The sequence below is a fragment of the Panicum hallii genome, chromosome 1 (genome assembly GCF_002211085.1).
Source record: "Panicum hallii strain FIL2 chromosome 1, PHallii_v3.1, whole genome shotgun sequence".
Lineage (NCBI taxonomy): Eukaryota > Viridiplantae > Streptophyta > Magnoliopsida > Poales > Poaceae > Panicum > Panicum hallii.
Window position 1 is genome coordinate 58,181,720 of NC_038042.1, and position 20,424 is coordinate 58,202,143.

A 20,424-nucleotide genomic window follows, 5' to 3' on the forward strand; every position below is an offset into this window, starting at 1 on the left:
TGGTTCAGACGCGCACGGCTGCACCGGCTGGTCTCGCGTATAAAAGCAGCCGCCCGCGGCCCCGACGACGGACGCCGCAGCCCGCATCGTGCGCAGCACACAGCACAGCAGCAAACATGGCCTCGGCACCCTGCTCTCCGTCCCCCGCCGCCGCCGTTGCCAGAGGGCCGAGATCTGCCGCCGTTCCCGGCAACAGCAAGAAGCTGACGTGCCTCTGCTCGCCGACGAACCACCCGGGGTCCTTCCGCTGCAGCCGCCACCGGAACGGGCCGGCCGCGCCGAGCGGCGGCGAGGCGGGGCCGGGGCCCAGGGGCAGGGCGACGAAGGGCCGGTCCGTGCGCGCACTGCTGCTGCAGAGGATCAGCTGCCCGTCCGACCGCGACCGGCAGCGCCAGCGCCGGCGGAGCAGAGACTTCCAGCCGCGCCCCTCCCGGCTGCGCCTCATGAACATGTGACGCCGCCGCCGCCGTGCGCGGCTCGCCTGCTGCGCTACTAGTAGGTTCTCCGGCGAGGGATGATCGTGCGCCAATATTTCGCGCGCACGCATCGACACTAGACAGCAATAAAGAAAAAAAAAGCTAGTGCTGTATTGGAATAGTGTGTAATCGCGAGGATGACGTGAAGATTCCTCCATGTGCACCGTACTCTGTACTCCTTGTTCTTTTAGAGAGGAATCCATGGAGTAGCTGATGATGTATCTACTCGCTGTTCTTGGTCTGTGATTTAGAATTGAGATCGCCATAATTTTCATTAATATTTTTCAAAGAGATAAGCGTCTCCTTTCCTTTTCGTTTCCTTTTTTCTTTTCTTCGGTGCGTGCGTGGATTGCTTAGCTCCGGTGTGGACGTGCATGTTCACAGGACGCCCATGAGACCCCCTCCGACAGCAACGTTCTTTGTGTGCGCGCGCGCGCGCGCGCGTGTGTGCGCAATCGCGCGCATGTGAGTTTACTAGTCTAGTACTGCAGCCATTCGATTCCCCATGAAGTTTCGAGACGATTTTGCCCACCAGCTTCATCAATTCCTGTTCTTGTCACCGCGGGTTAAGTTTCTCTGCGTTTTCCTCAACGGAATCACTGCCTTCTCTTACCAAAACCGCCTTGCTCAGCCATGCTTCTCGAGCAAGTTCCTTTTTCACGAAGAAACCATGGGATCCTTATTAAAAAAACCGGAACCTTGCGGACAAAATATTGCTTCCATCCGATAAACCAGCTTGATCAAGAGTTGGGACGCGTGGGGATCGCGAGGAGGGAACGCGGTGTTCTTGTCAGTTCCGGAGCGGCAAAGACGTTGGGGGGAAATGCCAGGAGATGCAGGCAGGATCGAATCTGCTTACGTGCGAGCGCTCCGGGGCCGGGGAACAGCTCGAGCCTCTCTAGCATAGCTCACGGCTTTGCGATGACATCTTGATTCTTGAGTGAGGACGGGGACGAGATCCAAGATCTCAAACGACACTGCAACGCCTGCTGCAGAGTCTGGTCGTACACGACTGTTTGATTTGATCATCTTTCTTGTATGTGGCTGCCTTTACGGCAACAGTGGTTAGCGATTGGATCACCATCCATGTATAGTTAGTTTAAGTGGGTTTAGCTCAATCTCCTCCGCAGATTTGCCATCCAAGGCCCTGCACCAAACATCAAGTCTGATGTTTCATGGGGAAGTTCAGATTTTCAGGGTGCTACCCTGAACATCGTCGGATCGAAAAAGGAGAGGCCTGATTCAACTCCGCATCGTCTTCCATTCCTCTCGAGTTTGTAAATTGCCGAGCAAGTAGCTGTCTTCTTCGCTCCAGAATACGCCAGCACTGTTAGCGACATTGCATCTACAGTGACGGGGTTTTTGGAAAAAAAGAAAAAAGAAGAAGAAAATGCAATAGTGGCAGTTCGTTACTGAATGTGCGTTCATGTTCTGCAGTTCTCGAATCTGTTTGAATCTCAGCAGAGTTTTCTTTCTCTAGACGTTTGAAGCCGGAAGATTAGACCAAAATGCGAGTAAAACGCATTTACCCTGCCTGGAGGGGTAACCACCCATACGTAGGTGAGCAGGTCAACCCTGATAATACTGCTCCCTTTTCCAAGTCTTCGACCTCAGCCCGAGGGAAATGGACTTTTTTTGTTGCAGCGCCGAGTCCCTGGCTCCATCCGAGCCCGAGGTGTAGGGAAACCAAATGCCGTTCAGATCTTATGGTGACATGAACATTCTGACGGCGATCGATGAGACATGATCATCTCCAATCCAACGATATGCAAAAGTCTTCCAACACCTGATACGTACTGTATTTTAAGCACAAAGCTTACCCGTACGTTTGGGTCACCCAACTTTTTAAACGAACTAGCTACCATCACGGCTCGCCGAACAAAACTATCATCACGGCACGGCGGCGAGCGAACGGCCACGCCTCTTACCCTTCCAGAGTCCCCCGCCGCGCACATGGCACACGGCGGCCGTGCGCCCGGGGTCCCCGTCGCCACGCGCGCGCGCCGGCGGCCCGCACGTGTCCGCGGGAACCGACCGACCGGTTGCCTCCGGCGCAGGCCGTTTACGCGCGCTTTTGCTGCCGATCTTTTCCTCTTCGCCGGCTCGACCACCGGTCACGTTCGCGTCTCGGTCTCGCCTGGCCCTGCATGAATCAGGCCCGTCTGTGTCCCGAGATCCTGGAGAGTCACAGCAGCTTCGTGTGCTTGACTCGGAACGGATCAAAGTCGGAGACGAGTCGGCGGTGTTGGTTGGACCTGCCCTCGTAGCCCGGCAAGCCCGTGGTTTCTGTACGTGTGTATGCGTAGGTGTACTGTTCCGTGGCATGAACTTAGCGGCAGGTGCCGAGTCCATCTCTGCGCCCGCACGATCGGGTCCAAATGCGAGACGGGAACGGACGGGGATGGGTCGCGGGTGGGTCCGTCCGGGCGGGTTGGCGATCAGGCTACTCCGGCGGGTCGAGCGTTGAATTCTGAGTCTCCCGCGCGTCTGGATCGACGCGGACGTGTCGGACTTCTTCAGTTAATCCGTTAGATATTACACGGGCTTTGTCTATTGGTGGCAGCTAGTACACTGCAAGTAGCCTGCTGCTGCTCCACCAGACCACCACGTACCAGCACTGGTTTGTTGTCCTGCTGATTTCTTTTTGTTATCTGGATAGTACAGGTTCGAATTTTGTAGTCTTGTATGTCTGACCAAGTAGCAGTACGTGCTGGTACTCCTGCATGGGTCGCCGGTTTTTCCATCCAAGATTTGCAGGGGATTGACTTCGAACCTTGCAATTCAGGTTACATCACCTACTACCAAAAACTAAACAGAGACGACCTTGCCAAGGCCAGCTGATGAGTGATGACGAGCAGTACAAATTCTCAACTGTATTTTCTCTAAATAAAAATCTCAACTGTATTACTAGTATTGTTACGCACGAACATTAACTGATTTCTGGTGACGAACAGAGTTGTTTGCCTAACCAACAGCAGGAAGAAGAGAGGGCGGGTGACGCAAGGCTAGCCGCGCCGCCCACCGTATTCCGGTGGCAAGCTTCGAGCCCACGAGGTGGAATGGAAGGCTCCTTCCCACCCTGCCTGCCTGCCTACCCGCCCGCCGACTTGCCTGGCACGGGGGCCGCATGACGGCAAGACCGGCATGACGGCTGGCTCGACGGCCGCAGAGGCGTCACCTGCACTCAAGAACGAAGGCCAAGCTTATCCAGATAGGCCAAACCACTTGAGAAGATGAGGCCGTGGAAGGAACAGAAAGGACACGGGGTTGATCTGGACAGAATCACCAGTGGCCTCCACTCTTGGGGCAAATTCAGATGTCTCCAATCCTCAGTCATGTTTATCCATCCAAACCAACGGCCTCCTTCAGCTCATCAGCTCGCTGAGGCAAGAGTTCTATGTACACAAGAAAGATCTAATGGATCAGGATCCAAAACTCCTAATCCACTGGCTCTCCAAGTTCCACTGGTTTCTCAGCGTTGCAGCAAAAAGGAAATGTTATACAGAAGATTCCTATTTACTAGTGCTATACTGGTACCATGTCTACTATGGCTATGACATGTCGGCGCGTCTATTGGTCGTTGTCGCCGGCGCGGTCGCCGGCCATGGACACGGCGGAGAGCCGGGTCGGGCGCGGCCGGAACCCGCCCACGCGCCTCCGGTGCTGCGACTGCTGCGCGGCGGGCGAGGGGCGCACCGTCGCCGCGAGCGCCCGGCGCGCCCACTCGCCGCCCTCCACGGCGCCGATCCGCACCAGCGCGCTGCCCATCAGCCGGCTCGCGCTCGCGCCCAGCCGGCTGCTCGTCGGGCTCGAGCTGCCCGGGGACGGCGGGGAGGTCGGCTTGCGTCCGTGTCCGCCGTGGGGCGCCTTGCGTTCCTTGTGGAGGCTGCAGCGGAACGAGCCCGGGTGGTTCGTCGGCGAGCACATGCAGGTCCTCCGGCTCCGTGCGCCGCCGGCAGACGAAGAGGATGAAGTCGAAACGCTGACAGACTGGCCGGCCGGTGACCGGGTGCCAGTGCCGGCGAGCTTGACACGCGTAGGCGAGGCGGAGCGGTAGTGCGCGGCTGAGAGAACCGGCCCGCTGGGCCTCCTCGTGGTCGCCGCCGCCGTCGCCATGAGAGATCGCAAGCAAACTGGAGCTCCGAATTGGGTGCGGAGAGTGTGGTCTGGCTGGTGGTTTGGGCAAACTGAGGGGTGAGCGGTTTAGGGGTTATTTATAGGGTTAGCTGGGCAAGGCAGGGGCATTTCGGTAACTCTCGCGGTGGTGGTCTGGGTGTGGGGTGTGAGCTCTAAGCTCGGTTAGGTTGAGCTAACTGTGGTTAGCAGATGAAAGCGGTGGGCGCCACGGGGGCAGCTGGCTCGTGGGACCCGCCGGCAGCACACCGGAAAGCTTTGCTGCTGGTCCCGGATTCGATCGAGGTAGGGTAACGACCACTATGGGTGGGGCCCCCATGCGAGATTCTAGGATTTCATGCGAAGCTGTGTCCAGTGAGTGTCTCGAATCGAATCCCCGGCTGCATTTGGGGAAAAAAAGAAATGGAACCACACCTTTTCTCTCGCAGATTCTTGTGCGGTTCTCTGTGTTTTGATGAATAGATTTTGCAGTATATGAAAATATTCATGGGAAAATGTAAAACTGGCCACCTTTTTCTTCCAAAACGAATACAAATATATGGAGATGTTCTCAAGCCATCGTTTCGTTTCAAGTCATCTTTAGCTAATGTTCCTCGTTTTAATGAAATACAAGCTCTGTCGATCGGTCATTTTCTCGGGGAAAATAAAATGCAAATGTCTGAAGGCGGTTTCTCTGTAAAAAAACAAAAACAAACTCTCCAGCGTCGTCCACCGAAAACCATACACTTCGGATTTTTTATCGGTGATTCGGTGCGCATGTGTGGATTGTCTCCTTTCCAGTGTGCACAGCCCACCGGTTGCTCACTCCAGCGCACGTTACACTCGCCCGGTACACAGAGACGGAGCACACAGAAAAACGATGAGATCTTCTTGTCCCGAACGAAACCGAGAACGTTAGCATGGGCAGGCAGCCAGGTTGGAGGCCGGTGACGTGACGCCCGAACAAACGACCAGGAGGCGGCCGGCCCCGGTTGGCCGGTACAAGCCCGTCAGCCGGAGGCCGCCCATAGAATTGCTGATCCTTTCCGCTTGTGTGACCGGAACGCCTTGTGGCCCATTGGTAGCCAATTGCTCCGGGCGATGCCTTTTGCCATCGCCATGACTGCGATCCCCACTCGGAGCCGGAGCTTTTGGTTAGAGAAAGGTGAGACGTTGCTTTATCCGCTTCAGGTTTGTGTGGAGTCCGCGTGAAGAAAGCACGGCGCTCGCTTTCGGTGACAGGCGCCACACAAGCGTCGCATGATCGGCCCTCGATGGCTGGCTCTGTACATGTACACAGTCGCAGTCTCGCAGACGCAGCAGCAGCCGATATGATGGCCTGTGTTTGGCTAAATTAGATCGAGCATCATGGCCCGTCCCTGTCTGCTTTTTTCCTCATCCTCTTCTTGTATGGCCTGTTCCTGGCATGCAGGTCTCTGCTGATCCAATGGTCCTCGCCGGCACCACCAATTCGCAGTGAACAGCAGAACATGCCCGTCCTGTCATGGCAGAAATGTTTTCACGCCCCCGATGGACATCGAACAGCGCTCGGCTAGCCGTGGTGTCGGGCGCAGGGCGGGCCACGGCACGGCACGCGCGAGACGACGGCGGAGAGCACATGCGCCCATGCTGGTGCTGGCCCCAGGCTCATCACCTCATCCAAAACAGAGGCGGCCAGGCGGGGGCGCGCAACGGCGGCGCATCGTGGCGTGGCGGAGCGGGACGAGCGGCGCGCCGGCGCCCCCGGGCGCGGGGGGGGGGGGGGGGGGGTGGTGTGGTGCGTGGCGCCCGTAGCGCATGCCAGCGTCCCAGGGCGGCGAAGCGGAGAGGAGGCCGTGGCCGTGGGGGGCAAGGCCGGCGGGGACAGCGCATGGTGCCGTTATTTTACTGCTCTCCCGCAGCAGCGTGCCGTTTAGATTTGGGACACCGCTCGTGCCCAACGCATCAGTAGCTGCTGCACCTGCCTTTGTGGACAGTTGATCATGACCTATTGTTAACCACTAAACCTGGCCTATAATATAATTTATTAGGGTTTAATTAGTGGGCAATGGCCAATGCATTATCTAATCGGCGACCGACTCAGCCGGCTGCTTTGATTTGCACAGGCTAGCTGTGGATCCGCAATCATATGGTGCTCTGTCCGTACGTGAATTCGTGGTATTTTGTATCGGTGTACGTAGAACCGGGGACAAAACTAGACCCGCAATCATACAGCTTCTTCAATAGCTTCACATCAGTTTCGCTCGAGGCTGCACTAAACGGGTATTTTTAACCAATTTTAGACATGAAACCGTCCGTAAAGGTTCAACTTCAACACGTGAGACGGAGCCACAAGAGTCCTTTTGGCACAGCATCTTAAAAAAATTAAAAAAACTTCACATAAAAATATGCTAAAAGAAGGGTATTTTCTTAGTACGTTCATGCATGAAGCACCTGGTGAAGATGTTCTGGAAAGGAGAAGCGGAAATTGTAGCTTCGTCCAGCTTCTCCCGCAGGCTCATTTTGCCAAACAATTTTAAAAATAGATTTAGCTTCACCAGATAAACTGCTTCATCTGAGAAGCTGTTTCAGGAGCTGTTTTAAGATAAACTGAAGCTATGTCAAAAAGATATAAAACGTGGTTTCGACCAGCTTCTACAGAAAGAAGTTGTTTTACCAAATATTTTTCAAACGATTTTAGTTTCATCAGAGAAGCTACTTTAAGAGCTGTTTTTTCAGAAGCTGAAATCATGCCAAATGGGATTTGGTCGAATGATTGTGCTCTTCAGCTCATGGAAGTTTATTTGTTAGCCGTCTACCTCGCTAGTAATTGTGCTAAGCTGGATGTCAGTTGTCAGAATGCATGCCTGCAAACAAAACTAGCCGTGCTCGATCGATGTGTATGAGAATCCTATGTATCAGCCCAGCTAGATAGAGGAGCCTAGCGGCCAGTGGTATCCTGTGGATTTTGCATTGTACGTACATGGCAGGCTGGCAGCAGTGCCGATGCGATCGTGCCGTAGCTAAGCTAGCTGTTTGTTTGGTTGAACAAGATGCGTTGGGCATAAACCATCACGATGAGGAGATTACGTGAATCCGGGGGTACGGTGCATCTATTAATTTGGACGCGTTATTCATACGGAAGAATTAACGGGATGGAGCCTAATTTGCACATGCGTCGATCCTTGTAGCTTCCACAAATGAACTGGTTCGTTGGTGACACGGCGAATCGCGGTGAGAATAACAACTCGGCCCATCCAGAAGCGCCACGCGTACCCGCCGGCCCAGTACGTGGCGAGCGGCCGGACGTTTCCACCGCGAGCGAGCAGGGTCGACGCGCATTGCCCTCCGCGCCGGGCCCGGCCCGACTTGGGGTAGCAGAGCTCGCGCATGCGTCGTCCAAACTCCAAACTGGTCGGCCGGGCAACGACGGGCCGGTTGGCCGGTCGAGTTATTCCGTCCAGGTCAGCCGCTAGCCCAAACCACGTCGAAAAGGACGCCCCGCTCCGCCCCAGCCACGCCACGTGCGTGCTCCGCCACTCCACTTCGTTACCGGCAAGCTCGAGCTCGACACCTCTTCATTTCCGTGTGGCATGTAGTCGGCAGGCTTGCATTGCAGCCTGCAACGCCTTTTCTTTTCTATCTCCATCGATCTCAGCTCAGCTCTTGCCTTTATCCGTTTCAATTTAACTTTCTGCGGGTTATCTTTGTGGCTTAATTAATCTGTGCACGGATGGGCTCATTGTGTGAAGCTGGCCGAGGAGCAACGGCACCTAGTCATCTCCGTTTCCCCGCTCATCGCGTCGGCTTTTTTTAGGCATCGGGTTCAACAGTGGTATAATTATTTACTATTTGCATCATACTCCTACCGTCCTACGCGTATCGCTGTTAGTATGAAATTCACTCTGCTGCTCCAGATAAGACGAAGGTGACACCTGATTCAGTTACTAATATCCGGTCGCCAGCTGATCTCTCTTTCAACAACCTGATGTCCACGTACGTACGCGGTGGAAACAACAAGGTTAATAGTAAAATAAAAAGAAAGGAAAGGGCTAATTTACAGATGGCGACATGGCCGGGTGCATGGAAACATCGCGGTTGCTGTCACTGGGATTACACTATCCGCCCTGAGGACGTGTAAATTGATTTCGTCCAAAGTGAGGTCACCAAGTGGCACAGATTATAACCTGCCGGCGACAGAGATGTGAAATTAACCTCGGATATTGTAGATCACGAGGGCGAGTAATTGTAAAACAAGCACGGCAGTCACTGACAGCCTGATACTCTGTCTCCTCCCGATTTTTCTTTTGCGAGTATATTTTTTTAACTAGTCTCTTCTCTTGTACTCCTTCAAATTAGTCGTTTTAATTTTTCTAAATACATATATTTTGTTATGCATCTAGATAGAAAAGTCAAAACGACTAATAATTTAGGACGGAGGGAATAGCCAACACCCAGCAGTGAGTATATTTTTCTTTTGCGATGTGAGTACACATTTACCTCCACAAAGAAATTTGGTCTAAAATTTTGAAATCTTTATATGATGTTTTCCTTTTTTTTCCAATGCACCTAGTTCGAATTTTGAGGTTATCATATGAATCATTTACAAGTACACCAAGTATACTGCAAATCTCCGAAACTCTTGCTTCAGGCCTGCCTGCTACTCCCTCTGTTCCAAATTGTAGGTTATTTTAACAAAACTAAATAAATAGATTTCTTTATACATTTAAATATATACTATATCTAGATATATAGTAAAATTATATATCTTGATTTGCCAAAACAAACTACATATGAAAATTTGAAAGGGAGGGAGTACATGACAGTGTTGGAGGCCCACTCGTGTAGCCCAGAATGAGAGCGGAGAAATAACTTTCCAAGCAGCTTAGCCCACTGGGGGGCATCGCGGGCAATTCAGGCCCACAGATGAAAATAAAAAGCGGCAGGATCTGTACCGTGACACAGCCCGGCCCAACGGAAGCCACTCGCGCGTGCGGTGCGCGTGCCCACCGCCGAGATAATTTCAGGAGCACACTACTCCAAGCGGAGAAGAAGCGCCTCTTCCTCCATACGAGTAGGTCCGTGCCGCGATATCCACTTGCCCAGTTACCCTCTCTCTCTCTCTCGCACCCTCGAACACCATGGCGGCGCTCTGCTCCGCCTCCCCGGCCATCTCCACGGCGGCGTCTCTCGGGCTTCCCGCGCGCCGGGTCGCCTCCCTCCTCCGCCTGCGCCTGCGCGCCGCCGCGCGCTCCTACTCCGCCGCCGCAGCACCGCGGGCTGCTGCTGCTGCGGCGCCGTCGTGGCGAGCGCGCCGGAGATTTGCGGCGTCGGCGGCTTCCACGACAGAGGAGGAGTGTTCTGGAGTAGAGACGATGATCCCACCTGACAATCGCATCCCCGCCACCATCATCACCGGCTTCCTTGGTTCCGGCAAGGTAGGACCCTAAGCCCTGTCTTCGATGCGAACGAGCCTTCCATTGATGCACACGGTTTGACGGTTATGCGATTCGATGTGTGCAAAAATTAAACTGGAAATGATTAGCTAAATTATCACTTAGCACTGCTAGACGATGGTTCAGTTTGGATACTAGGAGGGGTGCCTATTTTTCCTTTTGATCAAGTGGGGTGGCAAACTTAAAGATATTTTTGTTCTATTCAACCTGTACAAGTTTAATCGACTTGCTGGGGTTTTACTGCATGAATTGATTTGCATTGTGACTAATCCCGTAGCTTTGGCCCTTTAACACTGCGACTTATATGCAGCACCATGCACAGAACATTTCCTTGCTTACTCCAGGTGCACGATTTTTCTTGTCACAAATCTGGCATCTCTGGTATATTCAACACCTTTTCTTTCCTGTTTGCAGACAACTTTACTGAATCACATCTTGACTGCTCACCATGGAAAGCGAATTGCTGTTATTGAAAATGAGGTATGCCCATATGAATGTTTTTATTAGCCCGATAGACCTTCATCCATTAATTCATTTGTACGAGTAGTGTCAGTGCCTGACCGGCAGTTATTTCTTTATTCCTGAACGCATGCATGCCTTTGTGAAATACACAAATAATCTCAGCTTACTTAGGTTATTGCCAAACTATCACTTATGAGGGCCCAGCTAAAATATGCAAGGTGAAAAGCTGATCCATGTATACTTTTTACTGTCGTTGTTCGCTTGCAGTTTGGAGAAGTAGACATCGATGGTTCACTAGTTGCAGCACAAACTGCTGGAGCTGAGGACATAATGATGCTAAATAATGGCTGCCTTTGCTGCACTGTGCGTGGTGATTTAGTCCGTATGATTGGTGAATTGGTCAACAAGAAGAAGGGGAAGTTTGACCATATTGTTATCGAAACGACAGGTAAAGAATTCATTAGGTTATTGTAGGAACTGTAGGTTGACACCATAATCAGGAAAAAACTATTTTGGTTTGTATAAGTTGTAATTGACCAGAAAACTTAATCAATGCAAACCATGAAAAAATTGCTTTTCTTGATTATCCATGGATTGCATAATCATGCTAAAGTTCTCACTTTCTATTTGTCTATTTTTTAGGTTTGGCTAATCCAGCGCCCATTATACAGACGTTCTATGCGGAGGATGTAGTTTTTAATGATGTCAAGCTGGATGGCGTGGTAACTTTAGTTGATGCAAAGCACGCTAGACTGCATTTGGATGAAGTAAAGCCCAAGGGTATAGTCAATGAAGCAGTTCAGCAAATTGCCTATGCTGACAGAATTATAGTTAACAAGGTGATGGTCCTCTAAACCATATTTGATGACTTAAGTACACCTTTTTTCTATAATTTGGGTCCTTGTTGGTAACACAGAAGTTTCAACTCTTGTTACTTCAATTGCAGATTGATCTTGTAAATGAACCTGAAGTTTCTTCCTTGGTTGAGCGTATAAGGGTTAGTTTCTCTTATTCATCCTGTTATTTCATTAGTTCATTACCATATGTTTGTTTGTAATATCCCCCTTTGCTGATGACAGGGTATTAATCGCATGGCTAATTTGAAACGAGCTGAGTATGGCAAAGTTGATTTAGATTATGTTCTTGGAATTGGAGGATTTGATCTGGAGAGGTTCCTTTCTTTCATCTTGTTTTTTTACTTTAGTTTTATTCGTATATTGCAGAGAACATATAGAGTGGGTATGTGTCTCTGCAGCCCGGTACCAGTCATTTACTTTAGGAGGAAAGAGATAATTAATAATTTAATATAGATACAGAGGATAATGAAATAATTTGAGTTGTTCAAGCATAATGATACGTTGTAGCTTAAAGCCTGAATGTAGTTGCAGCAATATGGAGTATGATCCTGCTAGCATTGGGAGAACAAAACTATTTAATCGTTGTTGTACCCAATGACTAGATAGGCTAAAATGTGAACTTAGGCGATGCAATGAAGTGAAATTTCATAGAGTAGATTTTGACCTATCCTATGTTACCTGCACTTGAATTTCTAGTTGATTAAACCAGTATGGTCTTGCTATTTGTCGAACCATTTTTCTTGGGTGCATATAGCCTTATAATCAGTACCATCTCTTAACTCTGATGCCTGCTCAAATACCTAGTGATGCAGTGCACTTCTTTATGAAATATCTCGTTATGAGTTTATTTTAAGATAAATAAATGAAACTTTGTCTTCTGGCAGTTCTTACATTTAAAGAACCTTTTCAAGTTAATAATTTTAGGGAGGTGAGGATAAAGGCAATTAAGAGTTGGATTTTGTTTGTACTTTACAGGATTGAGAGTGCTGTCTCTGAAAAATCACAAGAAGACCACGCGGAACATGAGCATGATCACCATCATCATGAGCATGAACATGACCATCATCACCATCATGACCATGACCATGACCACGGACATGGTGAGCCTAGATCTTGGAACATTATTATGGCATGGCCCGACTGACATGGTCACTGTATGATTCCTGTAAACAGAAGTGGCCACTCATACAACCAGTTAGTAAGGAAATGTGCAAACCTTCATTGACTTCAGCAAAAATATAAAATAACATGCTGACACAGATTATCTTAATTAAATGTGTATCTATGCCCCAACTGAAAAGCTTTTCTTATCTGTAATTTAGTATGCAAAAGCTTTCTGTGCCTGAAAATCTGAATTCAAAAAATATTTGATGGAGAACTTATTTCTCGTGAATCGAGGGTTCTTGAGTTCTTTGGACCTTCTTGTTGCTGATTTTTTTTTTTTGAAAAAAATACCAAGTATGAAGATAAGTAAACTCTTTGCTGCCTGTTTTTTGTAGACCATCATGTACATGATCACACCCATGACCCTGGTGTTTCTTCTGTGAGCATTGTTTGTGAAGGGGAGATGGATCTTGAAAAGGCCAGTCTTCAAATTATTCCTCATCTGTTGCTCTATTTTTCTCAACTCATACTATGAATATTGAGACATCTAAACACCACAATCCTATCATAACGTTGGATATGGAGTTATTTTGTATTGACATCTATTTCACATGCGCTCATGCAGGCTGACATGTGGTTGGGGAATCTACTGCTGGAACATAGTGATGATATATACAGGATGAAAGGACTGCTTTCTGTCAGTGGAATGCCTCAACGATTTGTGTTTCAGGTTTGTGTTAACTAATGCCTCAATTTTATCCCGTTATGTCTTGATACTGCTGCAGTTTTGGCATTTAAAACATTGCGACCAATTAATGCGTGTAGTATTGAAAATGCATAGTGCTGGATATCTATCAATGTAGTTGTAGTACTAATGCTGGTGGGAAGGATATACTTTTATTTTGGAAGGAAAACTGTTTTTTCCTGTCATGATCCTCCATGTCATTTCTAGTATCTTTCATCACTCCATTCGCTCTTGCTAGTGTTTGCAACTCCGCACCTGAGGACCATCCGCTGTATATGTTAGCATTTGCTAGATGATTTAGTTCTTCTATTTTACCGCTGTCTAAAGCAAGATTTTTTTTTTCTTATGAGCTAGAGTTTGACTGGAGAGATATCTTTTGTTTGTGAAATCCTTACCAAACTTTCTCTAAGACTGGCATTAATGAGCCGTATGAACCTCGATTTCTTGTGTGTTTTTGCATGGTCAGGGAGTGCACGACATTTTCCAGGGATCTCCTGAGAGGATGTGGGAGCCAAATGAGCCACGCATCAACAAGATTGTCTTCATCGGCAGGAACCTCAACAAAGAAGAGCTGGAGAAGGGCTTCAAGGATTGCCTGCTGAAGAAATAGACTGAGGCTAGCTTCTATGATTTTCCAACATACGGGATGGATCTCCAGCTTCATGATTTTGAGCTTTGCGGCTGAAGAACTTATCCTTGAGAAACCAAACTATCGAACTGACGTGAAGTGTGAGATTGTATATAATGGATAGCTTATTGCAACCTTGCATCCTTCTACAACAATAGCAGTAGACATTTGTATCACAGTATCATTGCACCTTCATCTCATCGCACGGTGTTGAACTGTAACCTCTAGAGATAAAGACTTTCAGTGTGGCCCGAGGAAATCGCATAAGCAAATTTGCAGTACTTCATGGAGTATTACTACTTTACTATGCATTATTAACTGGGAAGTGTTCGAATTTAAAGCATCTTATTTAATCTCTGTTCTGATTTGGAAAATAAATGCGTTTTCCACTTTGCTATTGCGATATAATTTTATGTGGAATTAGTATTCCGAGCTGGAATCTGATTACACCAATATCCGACCGAACAGATGTAGTAGCTGGGCCGGCCCAACAAGGGTTAGAATAGTCAGACAAGAGCTATATATCAAGCCCAGACCCAAGGGCGCAAGGCCTACCCTTTCTTCCCCGCAAAGAAAGAAACGAAGAGCAGCAGCGGAACGAGAGAGAAGCAGCAGCAGCGACGATGGCGAGCGGCGGCATGAAGAGGGAGATCAGCGAGACCCACGACGCCCTTCGCTTCGGCATCAACGCCGGCGTCAAGGCCGACCTCGCGCCGCCGCACCCGCTCCAGTCCACCATCCAATCGGTACGAATCCACCCCTCTCCTCTGTTTCCTTTACTTTTCCGTGCCGTCGAACGAAACCCTAACGCTGAGTCTCGGTGTTTGGGGCACGCGCTCCCGCGCAGGAGGCCAAGTTCTGGGCGGACAAGAAGAAGTTCGGGACGGAGGCCATCTACGGATCCGCCTTCAACATTCGCAAGGATCTCGATGCCCAAATCCTCTCCAGGTTCTTCACTGCCCCTTGCAGTTTCCCCCGAAATTTTTTTTGTCACCTCCATCAATTCGTTCGAGCTTCGAGTTTGTAGTAGGTAGTAGGTGATGCGAGCATTAGAAAAATCTATAGTGGTTTCGAGTCTGTCTGCTAGAATTAACCGTGCCAATCGAAGTTTGGGTGACTTCCTTAAACTTCTCTTACCCTCCTCGAGTACGGGATGTTCTGTTCATCTTTGCACTGGATCATGATTTACGGGCCATCCCATCAATTGAGTTAGTGCAGAGGTTCCTGGTTTATCAAGTTAGGCTTGTCTACACGGTTTTGACATCTGGCTAGAAGGCTGTTAACATTTTGCATATCTATGATTCCATTGCCCTTGTTGGGTGCTGTATCCTTGATGCTACTGCAGGGTTGACTGTACCTAAAATTTGGTTATTTGTGTATATAACAGTCAATAGTGGAATGGTTTTAAATTTTTTATTATTGTGGCAGTGTGGATGCCATGTTTGTCAGTGTTGAAGCTCCATCCTGCTAACAGCTGATTAGCAATTTTCTTTTCTTTTCCCCTGCTTCACTGCTTGGCTGCTTGTATTGCAGAACTTGTTTTACTGCATGCTTGGCATCGTCTAAAATTGGTTTTTCCTGTGCATCTAGTTGCCTTATTGTATTAATGATTTAATGTAATGTTATTAAATTTGTATATCAATTTTGAGGCTTTCCGATAGACTTAGTTTGGTACGCAGTGCTTTGACAAGTAAAACACGCACGATTCTAATATCACATTTAGTTTGCTATTTGTCTCTGTATGGATCATTCGGAATGCCTGGACATGGTCCTTTCTATACTTAATTGGGCAATCATATTTAAACCTTTTTCTCATCTGTCCCTTCTAACACCAATGATTCATGGACAAAAAAAGGAATGAAGCATGAGATAGGAGGAAACCTTTTTTTTTATGCGGTGTCCTTCCAATGACATTATGCATATCTTTAGTTTTTTTATCTTAATTTTTTTTTGATGATTAGCATGCGCTGATGGACATCTATGATGACAGGTTTCAAAGGCCCCCTGGTGCTTTGCCATCATCTATGCTAGGATATGAGGCACTGACAGGTTCCTTGGATGATTTTGGATTTGAAGATTATCTTAACAGTAAGACATTCTATCCTTTGTTTTCAATCAGCCAACTTCCTGTTGTTTCGCATGTTCATTCAAGCATTCTGCAATAGCCTACGACCACCTTGTTAATATTCTTAGCCAGACTTGTGGAACACTGGTATATTTTATTTATGTTTTTAATCTTGATAGTAGGCTAGTAGCAGTAGTTTCTTTGTTCTTAGCAAAACTCACTGAGACAATGCTAATTGATGTGATTTGGTTGGAAGTTAGGAGTTGCTGGAAAATCAAGAGTTACCAAAATGTTTGTAGCTTAAAATTTCATGGTTCCAGCTACTTTAAGTTGTTGGATATCTTGTAGAGGTCATCAGTTTAATTGGATTGCATTTATATGATGTGTAATTATATACCTGGACTGTTCTTGTAATTTAATTTACTAGAAAAGTGATACATACTTGTGACAGTCAATGGTCTGAGCTCATGTCTTTTTAGTTCGAATTGCTCTGCTAGGCTCAATATCTCTGAGTGCAGCCATGCATTTTATTTGTGCTTAGCACTTTCATCAATCCATGTATTGGTTTCAGCTTCACATTCTTAAAGTTCTGCACTGAAACTTTTCCTGCTGGGCTTTCTTTGTACCACCAGATATGTTTTTTCAAGTTGTGCTAATTTTCTTCCCTTGGCTTGCAGTGCCTCAAGATTCTGACAGTTTCCGTCAACCTGACATGCACCATGGAATGGAGGTTCGCCTTGGCTTGTCCAAGGGACCTATCTGCCCTAGCTTCAATTGATCCATCCATGTAGTCCTGCAGTACATTGTGCGCCAGTCCAGTACATCGGTCAATAGACCATATTATCATGGTGAAAAGTGAAAACCGATGAGCCTTGCACCTGTTCAGTGTTCAGTGTAATGTTTCAGTCAACACCGAATTTAGTTCTTATCCTATTTGAACTTACATTTGATGGTTGGTCTGCCTCTGTGAATCTACGTGTTTCAGCTTGTCGACAAAATTTCTCAGCTTGTACTCCACTTATTTGATCTATGTTCATGTTGGCTCCACCCAAATTTGACCAAAAAAATAAAAGTCCCACTAGTTTGGTTATCCAAGGTATGGGCTTGCCAAAATTTTTGGCTATTGTCCAATCAAGGGACAGAAGTTCTAGATCAGCAGTCCCTCAATAAATATCTCCCGTATTATTGGAATGTCCTAATACCATGAAAATAAATTTCTCCCAATAATGTATTATGGGATGGCCTAATACCACTTTCATGGGTTATTCATAGGTTATTGGGAGAGATGTTTTTTATAGATCTCAATACAACTAATATATTGGGATAGCTAAAATTCTCTTTTTATCGAGGGCAGTTAGGGTGAAATATTGGAACAACCTAATAATTAATAATTATTAGGGAAAGGGAAATGTATTAGGAATCTGCTGGAGCATGTCTTTTTTCTAATATTAACAGTTTATCGGGGGAATGGGAGATTGTTGGAGATGCTCTTAGGCAGGTTGGTTTGGGCAGAAACCGAGCGCTCTGTGCCAATGGGTTCTTTGAAAAGTCACAATACCAGGCTTATCAGACCCAGGACTGTTGTCATTGTGCCTAGTGGGCTAAGCTCATGAATGGGTTACGCTACGGAAAGATGCTGCACAGAGAGACGCTCAGTCCTGGTTTCTTGTTTCAGGGCTTGTGTCTACTCCACGTATTGCTCGAATAATACAGCTTTTTCTTAAGTATGTTTATTAGTTGAACAAATTAAACAACCAAACTAATTTTTCGGAATCTGCAAGCATGATCAGGTGATGCTGCCGTTTTGGATTCTTGCTAGAAGCAAACATAAACCATGGCATTACATTCCTCCTTGTCAAAACTCACAACCAAACATTTCCACACAACATGCCAAGAGAACAACAGTTTGTTGCAGGCCGGACTATAGTCTTTCAAGTGAAAAACGGATCCTAGATGAGACAGACCTGGCAAACACGCATTAGACCCATCACTGTCACTTGGAAAGGAAGCATCTTTCCTCTTATCCCATTTCCACTGTCAAACAGAGCAGCAGTGCTCTGATAGTGCTGCATAACCGCTTCGTTTCCGGAGCATTTATTTTAATAATATGGTCGCGCTGCAGAAGATTCGGCAGTTGCCACTGGAAAGCTAGGTCAGCAAGGAGAACACAACAAGACCAGGCCCCTGGCCCTGGGCTTGGTCCCTGCTGCCTCTTGTGGATTAGTCTTAACCAAAAGGTACAAGTTGCATTAGGTATTGCTTTCCTACTTGTGATTTGTGAATGATGATTACATACATGCTTTGAAACGGAAAGAGGGGCTAGAGATGTAGCTGGCTAGCCGTTGCATGTAGCAGCAATCCACTTCTCACCAATCAATATTATTATTACATAATTCCATTTTCCTTAAAACGATTAACGATTAAGGGATGCTATTGTTGTAGAGTCTAGGCCTTCCCTCTTCTTTTTGACATAATGGGGAAGTAGTCATACCAACTCCTAGGTTTTGTCTAACTTATTGATCAATAAGTTAATTGTCTTCTTCTGTTTCTCTTCAAATAAAGGAGATTGTCCAATGTTCTTTTCTTATTTTTCTATAATCCGTCCCATGGCACTATAAGCTAGTCAATTTATTGATTACACTTTTCACACAATCATTTTTAGTTTTTTCCCCCTCGTCCTCGTCTTCTTTCCAAGCAAATGTTGTGTATATCATGAGAGTTAGTTTTTTTTTGAACTGATCATGAGAGTTAGTTGCTTACTTCTGAGCAGGGCAATATCCTAACTAATTCCCAATCCCTAAGCAACGACCATGACCATCCCAATCACGCGTCCACGACGAGCTATGATCTTGGTCATTCTCCAGTCCACATAGCGCTAATTTAGCTGAACAACCGTCATGGCAACAAGTATGCATCATATTCTACTCTAGTTCTGTCTCATCTGTTACACCTAATGTCTTGATCAAATGGACAAGTACTACTACGACATCAAAGACACTACAAGTGTCGCTCGTACACGAACCTGTGTTGTTACAGTACTTCCAATGCCTCTCTATCTTTGCTTGCCATGGCCGCTACTCTTTCCTTGATAAAATTACTACCTCTGCATAGCATAGCAACAAATGTGCGTGGATATATAACTTCGAGGTTATTCAGTACGTGCAAGCAAAACAAGCGAAGAAAGATCAGTGAATGAAGATCCCATGCAATTGCGTGGATGTTGATTGAATGATTGGGGATGCCTATGTTTATGCTGCTAGGTACTCTGTCAGGTAGCCTGATGACACCTGATGCGATTAGTGGGTTCAGTTAGGTGTGACGTCCATCTCCTCGCCCGCCCGGTTACGCCCGGCGGCTGGCTTGGCAAACTGAGACTGGTCTCTCTCGCCCACAAGCAAAGCAAAAGCAAGCCATGGCGAAGTCAGAAAAGGCATATTCAGATTGCAATCTGCATGCACTGGATCGCAAGAACCAATGCAAAGGAGATCTCCGATAGCCTCTGCATCATATCCTTGGCAATGCTGAGAGTGAGAGATGCAAGCAGCAGATGATGAAATGTCCCTTCACCTGTTTATTAGGAGCGGGAGTGAGCAGCTCTGCCTGGTTGGTTGACGGTTGCACTAGGCAGCTAGCTAGCTAGCTAATGTCGCCCAATTATTCTAAAACTCCCCTGTGGAGATGTTTGCGGAAACAGCACTTGGATTATTGCTCTCGAATTCTAAGAGCACTCCCCTGTACGTGGAGATATTTGAGGAAACAAAACTTGAATTATATATGCTAGTATGGATCAAACAGTGCTCTCTCTTGTCAACTCTAAGCGCCCGGACGGATAGCAGCATCCAGAAAGCATAGAACACAACGTGTTAGATGGTACTGCTGAATTAGGATTCGCACTGCAGAAGATTGGGCAGTTGTCACTGAAACTCTAGCTAGGTCAGCATGGAGAACAAGAGAAGACCAGGCCCCCTGGCCCTGGGCTTGGTCCCTGCTGCCTCTTGTGGGTTAGTCTAACCAAAAGGTGCTAGTCGCATTAGGTATTGCTCTCCTACTTGTGAATTATGATTACATGCTTTGAAACGGAAAGAGGGGCTCGAGATGTAGCTGTTGCATGGAGCAGCAATCCACTTCTCACCAACTCAATAATGTATTAGATAATTCCTCTTTTGTTTAAAAGAATCAACGGATTAAGGATGCTATTGTTGTAGAGTCTAAGCCTTCTCTTCTTCTTTTTTGAATTCTTCTCTCTCTGACCCTTCAAAAAAAATTCTTCTCTCTCTCTCTCTTTTGAATTCTTCTCTCTTCCTTTTGACATGATGGGGAAGTAGTCACACCAACTCCTAGGTTAATTTGGTCTTAGTGTTCCATAAGTTAAATGGCTTGCTTCCGTTTTCTTCAAAAGGAGGTTATCCAATGTTCTGCTCTTAGTTGTCTAATCCCATGGCATAAGCTACTCAATTTATTGACAATTGTGGCACAATCATTTTTAGTTTTTTTTCTCGTCCTCGTCTCCTTTCCATATGCAACCAAAGGTCGGTCAGA

The 20,424-nt window shown here is 47.3% G+C and overlaps 4 protein-coding genes across 4 annotated transcripts; 3 read left to right on the forward strand and 1 right to left on the reverse strand.

Moving 5' to 3' along the window:
* On the forward strand, positions 1-765 carry LOC112902346. The gene has a single exon (XM_025971382.1). The coding sequence runs from the start codon at positions 117-119 to the stop codon at positions 453-455; it is 339 nt and encodes a 112-aa protein (XP_025827167.1). The 5' UTR covers positions 1-116; the 3' UTR covers positions 456-765.
* Positions 766-3,777: 3,012 nt separating this feature from the next.
* LOC112891876 lies at positions 3,778-4,674 on the reverse strand. Its single transcript, XM_025958875.1, has one exon. The coding sequence runs from the start codon at positions 4,590-4,592 to the stop codon at positions 4,047-4,049; it is 546 nt and encodes a 181-aa protein (XP_025814660.1). The 5' UTR covers positions 4,593-4,674; the 3' UTR covers positions 3,778-4,046.
* A 4,955-nt stretch (positions 4,675-9,629) lies between these two features.
* LOC112889349 (P-loop guanosine triphosphatase YjiA-like) lies at positions 9,630-14,134 on the forward strand. The gene is made up of 10 exons (XM_025955940.1): positions 9,630-10,006; positions 10,439-10,504; positions 10,754-10,934; positions 11,129-11,325; positions 11,433-11,483; positions 11,566-11,657; positions 12,319-12,443; positions 12,843-12,925; positions 13,073-13,177; positions 13,659-14,134. Exons 1-10 carry the CDS (start codon positions 9,710-9,712, stop codon positions 13,800-13,802), a joined length of 1,341 nt encoding a protein of 446 aa, XP_025811725.1. The 5' UTR covers positions 9,630-9,709; the 3' UTR covers positions 13,803-14,134.
* Positions 14,135-14,350: 216 nt separating this feature from the next.
* Positions 14,351-16,915, forward strand: LOC112889360 (cyclin-B1-2-like). The gene is made up of 4 exons (XM_025955948.1): positions 14,351-14,566; positions 14,668-14,768; positions 15,811-15,908; positions 16,563-16,915. Exons 1-4 carry the CDS (start codon positions 14,444-14,446, stop codon positions 16,661-16,663), a joined length of 423 nt encoding a protein of 140 aa, XP_025811733.1. The 5' UTR covers positions 14,351-14,443; the 3' UTR covers positions 16,664-16,915.
* Positions 16,916-20,424: the final 3,509 nt, after the last annotated feature.